This window comes from Plecotus auritus (genome assembly GCF_963455305.1).
Source record: "Plecotus auritus genome assembly, chromosome: 1".
NCBI lineage: Eukaryota > Metazoa > Chordata > Mammalia > Chiroptera > Vespertilionidae > Plecotus > Plecotus auritus.
In genome coordinates this window covers 68,930,167-68,944,853 of record NC_137770.1, presented here as the reverse complement: position 1 = coordinate 68,944,853, position 14,687 = coordinate 68,930,167, and the positions used below count along the sequence as shown (strand labels likewise).

Sequence of the window (14,687 nt, the reverse complement as noted above, 5' to 3'; positions counted from 1 at the left end):
AGGACCTCGTGATTATCTGGATGTGGATGTAATACTTAAGAGGTTGAGGGAAAAAAAAGAGGTTGGAAATATAAAAAAGAGAGCAAATGGAAAACGGTCCCTGAGGAGGGAAGAAGTGAGATCCAGAGCACACACAGAGAGATGGGCTTTCATAGGAGGTGAAAATCCTTCCACTGTAATAGGAGGGAAGACAGACAAGATGGGTAAAGGAAATTGGGTTTGTAATTTAATGTGAAGAAATTTAATGGGATCTACTCCTTTATAAAGCAGGAAGCAGTCATCCAAGAAGAGCTGGGAATAAAGAAATGAACAGAAGGTTTGAAGAAAGTGGAAGCTTAAAAACATTGTTGTAAAAAATGGGCTCACAAGACATAGAAGCATAGAACAGACAGACTGTGGAATCTGGGAGGGAGAGGGGGGAGACCTACCAAAGAACTTTATGCATATATGCATAACCTGTGGACACAGACAATAGGGTGGTGAAGGCCTGGAGGTGGGGAAGGGGGAATGAGGGAGGGCAAGAAAGGGTCAATGAGAAGAAAAAGGGGACATATGTAATACTTTCAACAATAAAGGTTTTTAAAAAACTTAGTTGAAACAAAAACAAAATGGGCTCACAAAAAATCATTGCAAAATTTCTAGGTAATATTGAGAGACCAGTTGAAGGTCCTGAATGTGAATTTACAATGGTATCAATTTTTCTTTGTGATTTTCACACAAGTGCTTAGTTGCTTGGGTACAGGGACTACAAAGGCAGAGTTAAAAAAAAAAAAAAAAAAAAAGATTTTTGTCAGACAGAGTGCTACCATAGGGCAAGAGCAAGAGTTTAGGGTGTGTGCAAAAAATAAATAAAAAATGACTTAAATACTGGACCACAGGACTTCTGCTGAAAAAACAGGGAAGTGAAGATAGGAGTGGGCTGGAAGATGCAAGGTAAATGAATTGGAAATTCCAATGAGGTCAGATGATAGATGAAGTGGGAGTACTTGAGTAAGCAAGCTGGAAAATTTGGTAAGTGTGGTCAATGAGTGAGATGTGTAGAATAGTGATTTGAAGAAAGAGTAGTTCCGAATAATGGCAAAGCCCAGGGTATGACTATGAGAGTGGACAGCTAAGGTAAACTGGAAGAAAAAGTCACTGAGAGAACAAACCATGAGTTTGGGTTCTCAAGGAGCTTCCAAGCTCTATTGGAAGCATAAAAACATTAGGGAAATAATACAAGACTATACAATTAAGTGCCAGATGGTAGTTCAACATAGAAGCTCAAAGAGGAAAATTATGAGTATAAAATTACAAGAGGAAGGGATTTTTATTAAGGAAAGGCTTCATGAAAGAGGTGAATATCAAAGGTTGAACAGGACTTAAGAAAATGAAAAGGACGGACTAATATTCTGTATCAGGGGAAAGAAGAGCTAGAGCCATGAGGCAGGAAAGACAGAAACACTTTGAGATTTCAGAGCACACTTACAAAATAAAACAAGCAGTAAACTCCAAATAAGTTATACTAATTAAAGAGCATTTATGTAAATCTATATATATATATATATATATATATATATATATATATATATATATATATATAAAAAAGCCTAAGCAACTGTTACAACCGGTAGATTAAACAGCTCAATGCAGGAGCTGCCCCCTGTGGTCAGTGTGCTCCCACAGCCAACCTCCTGCAGCCAGCCAACCTCTTGCCATCCCTCCCCCCAGCCGGCTGGCCCCAATTGGCCCCGATCGCCGGCCAGGCAGAAAGATCCCACCCGTGCACAATTTCATGCACTGGGCCTCTAGTAATTAATAAACAGAAATCACTTATTTAGCTGGACAGAACAGATTCCTAAATGTACTGCAGGAAACAGAATAAAAGTAGCTCTTACATGGCTGAGTTCAAGGAAATTTGTTCAAAGGAATGTGCCTGGTGCCCTCTTCAGAGTGCTCTCAGAGTGCTGCCAGAGGAACAGAACCCTACACTCAAGGACCAGAGTGGCTGAGTAGGAAGCACACAATCTGGGAATATGCTAATCATTCCCACTCAAAGATTTAAAAAAATATATGATAAATAAATCACAGTGATGAGAAGTTCTGATAGGTATGTAAAAATGAATTTATCATTTTTTTGTGATCCAATAAGCAATAAAACCCATCAAGGTACATTATAATTACAAGGATTTGTTCATCTCATTCAGATTAAGTTAGTACCAAAAAACCTAAATGATTCTGAATGGCCCTAAATACTAAAAGTCCTAATTGTGGACTGGCTGACTTTTAGACAAGCAAGTTGCAATATATAGGCTACTCTGTGTTTCTGTGAGCACACATGCACACACACTCATCCCTCTCAAACATTATAAAATCAGAAGCATCTAGAATACTACCTAAATCAAGAAACAACACAAATAATCACTCAATTTTTACTAATGTATTTAGACAGCCAAAAGTGTGGCCTCTCTAAGGAAAACACCTGAGGAAATCCTCAGGTGGAGAAAGTTAGCTTACTGTATCTTGTCAAACTACTTTAAGAGGAAAGTAATCCCCAAGGAAGCCAGGATGCTGAGCCACGTTAAGAGTTCTAATGCAGGGGAAATCCCATTTATCTTCTACTCTAATGTGAGGCAAGAGGAAAATAAACAATGTATTATAGCCAAGGGCTTTTAAAATTGTGCTTGATTACTTTTTCACTTATATAATAACATATATAAATAAAAATGAAGAATTTTATATACATCCAGAAATCCTAAATAATAAAGAGGGAATATGCAAATTGACCATCACTCCATCACAAAGATGGCTGCACCCACAGCTGAGGCCAAGTTCCCATAAGGAGCCTTAACGAGCAATCAGCAGGGACCTGAGGCTATGCCCTCCCCTGCCCCCGTGGGGCTTGACAGGGGACCTCAGGCAGCATCCCCCACCCAGCAGGGCTTGACAGGGGACCTCAGGCCATGCCCCCCACCCTGGTGTCAGGCTGGGGGACCTCAGGCCATTCCCCCGCCCCAGCGCCAGGCCAGGGGACCTGAGGCCATGCCCCTGCGGGGCTTGACGGGGGACCTCAAGGTGTGCTTCCCGTCCTGGTGCTGGGCTAGAGGACATCAGGTTGCTCCCCTGCTCCAGCACCAGGCCGGGGGACCTCAGGCCATTGCCCCCCCCCTCCCACCCAGCAGGGCTTGACAGGGGACCTCAAGGTGCACCCCCAGTGCTGGGTCGGGGGAACTCATGCCGTGCTCCCCCACACCCAGCGGGGCTTGACGGGGGACCTGAGGCTGCGCGCCCCCCCCACCTGGCAGGCCTTGATGGGGGACCTCAGGCCATGCCCCCCACCCAGCAGGGCTTGACGGGGGATCTCAACGCATTCCCCCTACCCCAGGCCAGGGGACCTGAGGCTACCCCCCCTGCCCAGCGGGGCTTGAAAAGGGTGGGCCTGGCCGGGTCTGGATCTAGCCCAATAGGGGGGGCCGGCCAGGTCAGGGTCTCATGCGATTTTGAGGTGCATGTGGGTGGGCGGGGACTTGACTCTGGGTCCCGTGGTGGGCCCCAGACTCTGACAGGAGGAAGGTTTTCATATACATTTTACTAATTTTCTTTCATCTCTGACACTTCTATTGTAGAGAAAGGGCAAATAGCAATATTAAATTATTTCCTCTAATTAATCCCCTTTTAATGTGCACAAATTTCATGCACCGGGCCACTAGTAAAAAGATAATCAGTGGCCTGGCTATTGTGCCTCAGTGTTTGAGCATCAACCCATGAACCAGGAGGTCACAGTTTGATTCCCAGTCAGGGCACAGGCCCGGGTTACAGGCTTAATCCACAGTAGTGGGTGTGCAGGTGGCAGCCAATAGATGATTTTCTCTCATCATTGATGTTTCTGTCTCTCTCCCTCTCCCTTTCTCTCTCTGAATCAATAAAAACATATTTAAAAAAAAGGTAGCCAGTAGTCATTTGCACCCATTATTATACAATAACAACCTTACTATGTAGTAGCTACAATATGACTTAACTCAGTGGTCGGCAAACTCATTAGTCAACAGAGCCAAATATCAACAGTACAACGATTGAAATTTCTTTTGAGAGCCTAATTTTTTAAACTTAAACTTCTTCTAACGCCACTTCTTCAAAATAGACTCGCCCAAGCCGAAAACCGACTTCTGCGCATGAGCCACAAAGTTTCCATCGCACTGTACGTGAGCACCCGCACGTGGTATTTTGTGGGAGAGCCACACTCAAGGCGCCAAAGAGCCGCATGTGGCTCATGAGCTGTGGTTTGCTGACCACTGAATAGAGGAAGAAAACTATTATTAAGGAAAAGTTAACAAATACATTTTTAACCTCTTATGGCTCAAATTATTTACCTCAAATTAGAGATTACAGCAATCTACATACCTGAAATATAAGTTTAAGTTAAGAGCAATTGCAGAGTTGGAGGAGCTGACAATCACAACAATATCTAGGTCTTGAGACACTTTCAGTGAAGTAAAGGAAGAAATCTTGGCTGGCTCCTGTTGCTGCTCATCACATATATCTTCTTGGTGAAGTGCTAAATCCACGTGAGCTACATGTGTACCACCCACAATGTCGAAAATATCTTTGAGTTAGAGTTAAAGAAAATGACAGTCTTAAGTATGCCTAATCATTTAAACCATAGGATGTCTAGAGATCCAACCTTTTAAGTGTAAGGACAGTGAAGCTGTCATAGTAACTAGATGACGATGAAGTTGGTGGCCCAATAAACAACCTGATAGAGTCCATTCAATAATACTTGCTGAATGCCCACTCTGAGCTAGGCGCTGAGACACCGGTAATATTTTCCACTAGTGTTCTACAACAGTACTGTCCATGAGAAATATATGCAAACCACATTTGCCATTGTAAATTTTCTAGTAGCCTTATTTAAAAAGTAAAAAGAAATCTGTGAACCTAGTTAATAATATAGTTTACTTAACTCAATATATCCAAAATATCATCTTACCACGTAATAAGTAAAAAAAATTGAGATATTTTACATCCTTTTTTCCATATAAGTGTTAGAAATCTGGTATTTTACACTTATAGTATATCTGAATTTGGACACTAAATTTTCACTGAAAATACCTGATCTCAAAAATTTACATTTGAGAACTTGGAACAACCAAAGTTGTTCCAAACATACTTAAAAGTTCTCCAATAGCTGAACCAAGCATTAGCTTTTAACTAAAGTAATTAAATACAATTAAGAATTTAGTTCCTCAATCATACTAGCCAATTTCAAGTGTTCAAAAGCCACATATGCCTAGCGCTATGTTGAACAGTGGAGTTCTATAATCTGGCAACAAAAATGAAGTTAATCCAATAATTTGACATTTGTATAAAAGTTTTGATAGAGGCTGATGTATCTAAAAACACACACAAACACCTATTCCTTTAATTTAGAAAATAAGGTTCCAAAATCACATAATAGGTCATTTTTTCAAGCCTTTGAAATAATTTTGCTGATGACCTATGGATCTGCTAAAGATAAAAAGCCCATATTTTCCAAAAATAAATAGAAGTGGTTAAGCAAATCATATTATTCAATAATATGATGAAATCATTACTTGTGATGAGTGGACATATCATAAGTGGTCATCTAAAACTTTCCTGGAACAAGAACATAACAGATATTTAATAATCATATTTGAATAAATGGGTAATGCAGAGTATACACAATTTAAAAGGAACACAAGTTAGACAAGATGATTATGTCTATGAAAAAACATATATGTATACAATGAAAAGTATTTGAATGGAATATGAATCAATATAGTTAAGTTCATGAAGATCTTTTTCCCCTGAAAAGTTTTTTTACTAAGAAAGTAACCAAAACCTACACCCAAATTCCTTAAAACTAAAAGCCTAAAAAGGTTCATCTTTCCAGGTATTCACCTCCCCTGCACATCAACATTTTTGCCACCAAGGATACAGATCCAGCCTAAACTACTCAAAACAAAAAGAATTCCTCTGCAGAGCTGCATGTCAATAATATTGTCCACAGCCTGTGCAGGCAAGGGTAATGTGAAATAGTTGAGTACTCTAATCTCAGCATCTCTTTCAGGAAACATGATGTGTAGGATGATACATTTGTTGATGAACAATAATGATGTGTTATTGTGGAATGACAGAATTCTCAAAGATAATAAGGAAATACCTATGAAACAAAAGAATAGTATTTCAAACTCATTGGTCACATTGTTACAATGGGTAAATTTGATTTTGTAAAACATAACACAAACAGGTAAACAAACAAAAAACACACCACTTAACTCAATCCAACTCTAGGCAGTTATTATTCATACCTACCTAAGCAAGTAGATATTGAAAGGTAGGTAAGGGGATGAATAAAGATGGTTTAATGTCTCTTGTTCCTTGTGTTATGGCCAGTCTGACAGCACACCAGAAGATTCAAAAAGCCTACTTACTACCCAAGAGACCCCACAAGAACAATCACAGACGTTTTTTTAAAAAATGCAAAAGAAGGGCTGGGCCCATGTGCCTCAATGGTTGAGCGTCAACCCATGAACCAAGAGGTCACTGGTTCGATTCCCGATCAGGGCACATGCCTGGCTTGTGGGCTCGATCCCACATGGGATCAAGCCCGATTGATGTTTCTCTCTCATTGATGTTTTTATCTTTCTATCCCTCTCCCTTCCTCTCTCTAAAATCAATAAAGACATATTTTTGAAAAAGAAATCTTAAAATCAAGGGTTGCAAATAGGCTACTGCCTTAAAAATAGAAGCCCAAGTGCTTTGATTTCTGCTCCCTGCAGCTCTCAGAATGGGACATAGTAAAGAGCTCTGTAACCAGTCTTAGATCAGCACTATCCAATAGAAATATGTCAGCCACAAATGCAAGCCACACATAATTTTACACTTTTTAGTAGTAGCTGCATTGAAAAAAAAAAAAAAAGGTGAAATTTTAATGTATATTACTTACTAGTAACTCATTATATCCAAAAATATTTCAACATATAATTAATACAAAAACCTATTCATGAGATATTTTACGTTTTTGTACTAAGTCTCCAAAATTTGGTATGTATTTGACACTAAAAGGAAAAGTGCTCAAGAACTCCAAGTGGCTAGTGGCTAGTATTGGACAGGCAGGTCTCCCACACTGATTTCACGTATATAAGAATCTTTCCTGAAATATACAAAATTACATAGTAATGTCACAGATTTAAACAAGTTGAAAGACCACCTGTAAATACTTACTGACATTTTGATCTTCAATGAGCTTTTGCAAAGTCTCCTCACTACAGTTATACAAAATGGTTCCATCACATCTTCCATCTTTCAAATTAAATTCATAGATGAGCAATTCATAATTTTCACTAAGAGCGAGCAGTCTGGGCTTGTCTGTTGGTGTGTTGCTGTTATGAGAATCCTCCCACACAAAGCTAAGGAAAAAGTTTACATTATTTTTTATATTCTCTATCTATAATAATATTTACCCACAATGGTGAGATTGGAAGAGCAGAATGAATAAAGTTCTTTAGTTCACCTGGTAGCATTAATTCTATATCCAATTTAAGAGAAGGTAAACTGCATTAGGACTTCCTACCTCTTCCCCCTTTCCCTTTCTACTTCTTCCCCCTCAGCCCCTTCACACCAGCACAAGAATATAGAAGTAGGTGGTGAAAAGGGGGCATGGAGCAAGAAATGACGTCTGCTTTTATTTCTTAATCCTAAATCCTGACTGATAATATATTTAAAAGAATTGTTATGATCAAGGGTAAATTTCAACAACCAAATATGTATATTTAAGTGAGGTGGTGCTCACAATTAACAAAATAAGTTTTACTAACTTAAATGCTTTCAACTTTAAAAAAGAAAATGATTATTTGTATTAATAGATCTTAAGACTCCAGAATAGTTCTGTCCAAAAGAACTCTGTGATGATAGAAATGTTCTATATATCAGCACTGTTCAGTGCAGTAGCCAACGGCCACATATGGCTACTGAGCAGTTGAAATATGAGTAATGCAACTGTGGAAATGAATTTAAATTTTAAGTCACATGTGGCTAATGGCTACCATGCTGGACAGAACAGTTACAGAATTTTTAAAAAAGTGCAATCCGCCAAAACCAATTTGGCTCAGTGGATAGAGCGTTGGCCTGCGGACTGAAGGGTCCCGGGTTCGATTCCGGTCAAGGGCACGTACATTGGTTGCGGGCACATCCCCAGTGGGAGGTGTGCAGGAGGCAGCTGATCGATGTTTCTCTCTCATAGATGTTTCTAGCTCTCTATCCCTCTCCCTTCCTCTCTGTAAAATATCAATAAAATATATTTAAAAAAAAAAGTGCAATCCAATCTAATAAAAGAGTAATATGCAAATTGACCATCACTCCAACACACAAGATGGCCGCCTCTATGTGGACAAAGATTCTGCCCCCATGTGGACACAAGATGGCCACCACAAGATGGCCAGCAGGGGAGAGCAGTTGTGGGCCATCAGGCCAGCAGGGGAGGGCAGTTGGGAGGGACCAGGCCTGCAAAGGAGGGAAGTTGAGGGCGACCGGGCCTGCAGGGAAGGGCAGTTGGGGGGGGGGGGAATCAGGCCTGCACAGGAGGGCAGTTGAGGGGGACAAGGCCTGCAGGGGAGGGCAGTTAGGGGCAAACAGGCTGGCAGGGGAGCAGTTAGGCATCAATCAGGCTGGCAGGGGAGTGGTTAGGGGGTGATCAGGCTGGCAGGCAGAAGTGGTTAGGGGCAATCAGGAAGGCAGGTAGGCGAGCAGTTGGGAGCCAGCTGTCCTGGATTGTGAGAGGGATGTCCGACTGCCCATTTAGGCCCGATCCCAGTAGGATCAGGCCTAAATGGGCAGTCGGACATCCCTCGAGGGGGTCCCATATTGGAGAGGGTGCAGGATGGGCTGAGGGACACACCCCACCGTGCATGAATTTCGTGCACCGGGCCTCTAGTGTCAACATAAGAACACTGGCTAACAAGGATGGAAAGAGACTAATGATGCTATAGCCTCAAGTTAAATATTCAAATTAAGTTACATTTAGCACTGATGGATGGATCAGTGGTTAGAGCATCCAACCTTGCACTGAGGGGTCTCAGGTTCAATCCAGTCAAGGGCACATACCTTGGTTGCTGGTTTGCTCCCCGCCCCCACTTGGGGCGCAAGAGGGAGGCAACCTGTCCATATGTCTCTCACATTGATGTTTCTCTCTTCACCCCCCTTTCACTCTCTCTGAAAAGCAATGGAAAAAATATCCTCATGTGAGGATTAACAAAAATTAAAATTAAAAAAATTTTTTAAATTAAATTTAAATGATTTTAAATCATTTAAAAATATCAAAGGGCCCCAATTCTGAAAACAATGCAATGGAATGAGATGAGACTTCCACACTGATAAAAGTTTCATCTTTTTAAAAAAGCTTTTTCCTACCAAAGTAGTAAGTTTTTTGTTTTGTTTTTTAAATATATTTTATTGATATTTTACAGAGAGGAAGTGAGAGGGATAGAGAGCTAGAAACATCGATGAGAGAGAAACATCGATCAGCTGCCTCCTGCACACCCCCAACTGGGGATGTGCCCGCAACCAAGGTACATGCCCTTGACCGGAATCGAACCCGGGACCCTTCAGTCCACAGCCCTACGCTCTATCCGCTGAGCCAAACCGGTTTCGGCCAAAGTAGTAAGTTTTATATCTAGAAAAATTGGACTTTGGTGTTATTATGTCCTTATCAGCGAAAAAGATTAACACATTGCATATTTCATTTAATCTTATTGCTAGACTGATGATTTTTTTAACAACCAATTCCTGACTGTTTACACTGGAAATCTGGAAAACAGTATAAAACATTTTTTGCTTAAACAACAGATATTTATTTCTTGCATTTCTGGAGGCTACAAATCCAGAAACAAGGTGCCAGCAAAGTGGTTTCTGGTGAGGCAGCTCTTCCTGGCTTACAAACAGCCACTTTCTGGCTGCATCCTCACATGGCTATTACTCTGTGTGCTTGGAGAGAGAGAGATCTCTAGTGTCTCTTCTTATTATTACGATGCCAACGCTATAGAATTAGAACCCCACTCTTATGACCTCCTTTAATTTTAATTACCTCCTTAAGGGCTCAGTCTTCAAATTCAGTCACATGGGGTAGTTAATGTTTCAACTTAACAAATTTCAGGGAACACACAGTGCATAAGACTTCCATGACACTGGAAGGCAGCCAGTTAAAAAGATGTCATCTCTCTCATTCTGCCTCCCCAATATAAATGTTGAATATGGAAAATGTTCAACAAATTAAGATACATTTAAAAGGCAGAACGCTGTGACACCATTCACATCGTTAGCACACGGACTACATTAGCATGTGGGAAGACAAAATTTTCAATGAAAATAAAATATAGAATGTACAGTGATTTCAACAATATAAAAGAACGGTGTATACTTTGAGAAAAGTAGGATTTCAACCCTGAATACTAAAAATTTGCCCTTTTTACCCTATGAAGTATTTTAATTTCAATTACATTCAAATAAAAAAGCTTCTCTTGATCTACCCCCTCTACTAATTTCATGCAGTAGCTTATGAATGCCCCATTAATTCATGTGTGTGTACGTCTTATCTTATGTTAAGTTCTCCAACACCTACCAGGGGTCCTCAAACTTTTTAAACAGGGGGCCAGTTCACTGTCCCTCAGACCGCTGGAGGGCCGGACTATAGTTTAAAAAAAAAAAAACTATGAACAAATTCCTATGCGCACTGCGGGCCAAGGAGGAGTCGGCTGCTAAGCAGGACAGGCAGCGGCACTGGGCGGGCCGCATGTGGCCCGCGGGCCGTAGTTTGAGGGTGCCTGAAAAGCGTTCTGCTTTTCACTCTGCCTCAGCCCCGGATTTACAAAGTTCTGTTCATAGGGGACTTAATACTGTTGAATAAACTTACTTGCCCTAGGGAGACTCTCCTCTTCCTAGCAAACAGAGGTCAGGAATAAAGAAGGCACACACAGGACAGATGAAAACATTCACTGACTTAACGCATCTCTACTGTGAGACACTGTTATACAACCTGGAGATCCCAAGGTAAGGCACCTCTTGACTCCTCAAAGTCTTAAAAGCTGCTCGTTTCCCAAACGTTTTCTATTATAAAAAGAGCCCAAGGACTCAGAGGGCACTACCAAACTTAAGGAAGTAAAAACTAAGTCCTGGACCGAGGGTTACAAAATGCGAAGTAATAGTACATGGTTGTAATGCTTGTCTTCCCCTGCACTCCTAAATCGTGCAAGCCTCACATGTAAGAACTGTCTTAACTTTTTAGGCATTGCTCCTAGGTAACCGTAAGCGCATAATAATGCGTGCTGAGTGAATAAACGTGCGGGACAAACTAGGTTCTCTGTCCTTGAAGAAGGGGCGGAGGAGCCCGTTTGTGAAGGAACTCGCTCTGTTTCGGGGGCAAGAAAAAGGTATCCAGATGATCCCAATCTAACATCATCCCAGCTGGAATCTTCAACGAACTTAACTGAAAGAAAATGCGCAAGGTGCGCGGCACAAGAACGATTAATCGAACTTCGCCGAATGAGTAAGAGGCGGCGCAGCCGGCAGAGAAGCGGTGCCGCTCCGCCCACCCGGAACTGGGGAGGCGAGGGTGCGGAACCGCGGCGGAACGAGAAAGGTTCCGCGAGGGAGCCCGGCTCGCCTGCGGCATTTCCTGCGGCCGTCATCCCGCTCCCGCTCCCGCTCCCTCCCAGAAGAAGGGTATTAGGGCCAGCCAAGCTAGGGCTCCGGACCCCCCTCCCCCCCCACGCTGTCCCGCACTCACTGCCGAAAGGGGCCGTCGAGGGAGCAGCCACCCCCGCCCCGGCCGCCCGGGACCAAGGAAAGCACTTGAAGGCTGCCTGCGGCGGTCAGGCTCCCCAGAACCTCCTGCTCTCGGTGCAGCTGCGCCCGGCTTCCCAGACGCCCCGTTGCCTCAGCGGGGACCGGCACCAACAACATAGGTAGAACCCGCTCCATGGGTTCAGCGTTACAGAAGCCGCCGGCGGCAGCACTTCCGGATCACTTCGCCGCCATCTTTGGTCCGGCAGTTTGGGGTGTTTTTTTTTTTTCTCGCTCTCCTGCGTCCTGGGCATGCGCAGTGGAGTCGACCCCTGGCTGTCTCGTGACTCCCGCAGCTCCGGGCCAGCTGTCTCTGCCAGACGCCACTCCTCGCGGGTAGACGTCCGCACCTGCCACGCCTCGGGCCCACTCCTTACCGGCCTCAGGCAGGCTGTAACAGTTCGCTCACTCTGTGCCATTACCCTTTGCCGCCTTAATCTAGCCGCCACCTAGGGTTGGGATTCCCTGCCTTTTTTCTTGGCTTTTATTTTTGTTTACAGCCCTGGAGTGGTGCAAACAATCCTTGGCAGTGTGGACTGATCCTTGACCTGAATGTTGAAATGGGCAGGGACACAGGGTAAGGGGTGGAGTTGCCCTGCCATTCCTGCTCTCCTCAGGGAAGTGTGATCCAAGGTCGTCAGCAGAGAGGAGCAGAGGGGTGAGAAGAGGTGTGGGGTAGCTTTTGGAAAGGGCCCTAATAGCAGTGCCTTTCTTATCCAGTCAGGTGGGCTCGCGGGGCTACCCGAGGTTAGCTCCTCCTTTTGCTTTGACTCGAATCCTCCTCTAGTTCTAGGGCTTTGTGTGTATAAAATTTTTTCTCCTGCATTGCTTTCTCCCTCTTTATTGGGGTGACTTCATTATCATGCAGACATGCTCTACTATGTGAAACTGGTGACTTTGGTTAAATTTAGTTTTAAGTCTTGGCTCTAGAAATCATCTCTTTCTATCTATATATATATACACCCCTTAGACCTAGCCTTTCTTCCTGAATAATCAGCAACCTCTGAATCAGAAGATAGGTCTGGGCTACTAGTAGTCACACCGACCAGACCTCTGGCAAACTAAAGATAACATCTTGACATAAATTATGTTTCAGTTTCTGAGTCTTATGGTGGAGCAACCCCCTGGCTGCTTTCCATGAGACCAGAGGGAGTCTGAAAAGATTTCAGAGCTTGTCCTCAAGACCTGAAGAAATAATTCATTACCCTTATCTCACCTCTGACCAATCAGTTGCCCTATATAATCTGTAACCTACAGGCCATCAAGGATTTCCAGCTATTGAGCATTAGCTTCCCATTCTCCTGGATAAGGCCATTCATCAATAAAATAGCCAATATTTCTCCATTGCAATTCTCAGTGTTTAGTATTTGGCTCTGCTAGTGCTGGGTGGACAAACTGTTCTAAAACATATGTCATTCTTTAAAAAAAAAACAAAAACGACTTCCCTTACCTACTGTCAAATTTCCGTTTCCCTTTCAGAAAATTCCAAGTTGACTCTTCTTGAGGTCAGAAAAACTCCCTCTCCTCACCTCAACCCTCTAAACAGTCTGCCATCTCCACCAAAACTCTCCCTCAAAATTAATGATCTCTAGACTGCCACAACCAACCATCACCTATCATTCCTCACTCCCTTCTTAAAGTAATTTCTTTTCAACTTTGGTAACACCACTAACAATGTTTGGTAGCATTTTTAGAGTGATCTTCTAAAAGTGAAATCATGTCATGTTATCTTCCTGTTTAAAATTCTGACTTCATCTCAGTTAAATATCCAAATTTTTAAAAATCATGGCTTACAGGTCTTACACCCTGCCTACCTCTTTCCAGCCTCATCACCCTCCCCACTCATCTGTGTACTTCAGTCTTTTCCTGAAACACACCAAATTCATTCTCACTTTGGGGGCTTTGACTCAGTAGTGCCTCTACATGAAATACTTTTCATTTCAACTTAAATATAACCCCTATTGACAGAGCTTCCACTCCAGCCACTCATCACCCAGTTTTGTTTTCACCATGGTATTTTATCACCACCTGATGTTTTGCTTTGTCTCTGTCCAAACAGAATGTAAGTTTCAGAAGAGCAGGGACTTTTCCTTGCTTACCACTGGTACCCTGACACCTAAAACGGTGCCTGGTTCATAAAAGCACTTCAGTCTTTGCTGATAAATGCTAACCTTGTTTGTCAAGTTAAACCAAACATTTCAGATCCCCAAAGAGATATGTATATGTATATTCAATAATCTTAGCTCATCTAGGGCTACTTTTTCTTACAAACAAGTTTCAACACATCATTATATTATCTTTAATTATACCTTATTATGCTATGCCTTTTTAGGCACATCATTCAGGTTTTTGAAGACAGCTAAGAAAATCTTTTGGGCAGGGTCCTCCAATGTATCAAGGCATAAGAAATGTCTTCAGACTCTTGGATCCCTGTAGACATAGCTCACACAGCTAGTGTCTGATGATTAAACTTTTCCCACATGCCCATATTCCAGAACAATGAGATCAGTAGATCCAGGCAAGCCTACAAAGAGAACAGATGTTAACTACAAACAATTCCATTTTCTAAAGTATTAGTGTGATTTAATTAACATCTGACTCCAGCAGATGGTAGATTCTGAGGAAAGAGATGGCCTCCATGTTGTTCGTGTTTATGTTTTTGAATAGTTGTCCCTCAAATATTTATTGAATTAATGATTCAGTTTCTCAAATTAAGTCTTGCCCTCAAATAGCTTAGCATAAGTGACCCAAGCATCTGGGAATCAATTCAATGGTTTATTTGAAGATACCATAGGGTCCTAACTTGAGGTAGACTCTTTACTCAGTAAATGCCAGTGCCTGGAACTACTTCT

At 42.3% G+C, this 14,687-nt stretch overlaps 1 protein-coding gene across 3 annotated transcripts in view; it reads right to left on the bottom strand.

Annotated features, from left to right (window-relative positions):
• SPG11 (SPG11 vesicle trafficking associated, spatacsin) overlaps window positions 1-12,075 on the bottom strand; it is a 95,952-nt gene extending 83,877 nt beyond the window's left edge. For all 3 annotated transcript variants that reach the window (XR_013960417.1, XR_013960418.1, XM_080664726.1), the window contains exons 1-4: window positions 11,780-12,075; window positions 7,225-7,409; window positions 5,936-6,160; window positions 4,381-4,582 (exon numbers count right to left, since the gene is read on the bottom strand). Coding sequence is in view for 1 of the 3 variants with exons in the window: in XM_080664726.1 (XP_080520852.1) it covers window positions 4,381-4,582; window positions 5,936-6,160; window positions 7,225-7,409; window positions 11,780-11,973 (806 nt within the window). In the remaining 2 variants the exon portion in view is untranslated. The remainder of the gene's footprint in view (window positions 1-4,380; window positions 4,583-5,935; window positions 6,161-7,224; window positions 7,410-11,779) is intronic.
• Window positions 12,076-14,687: the final 2,612 nt, after the last annotated feature.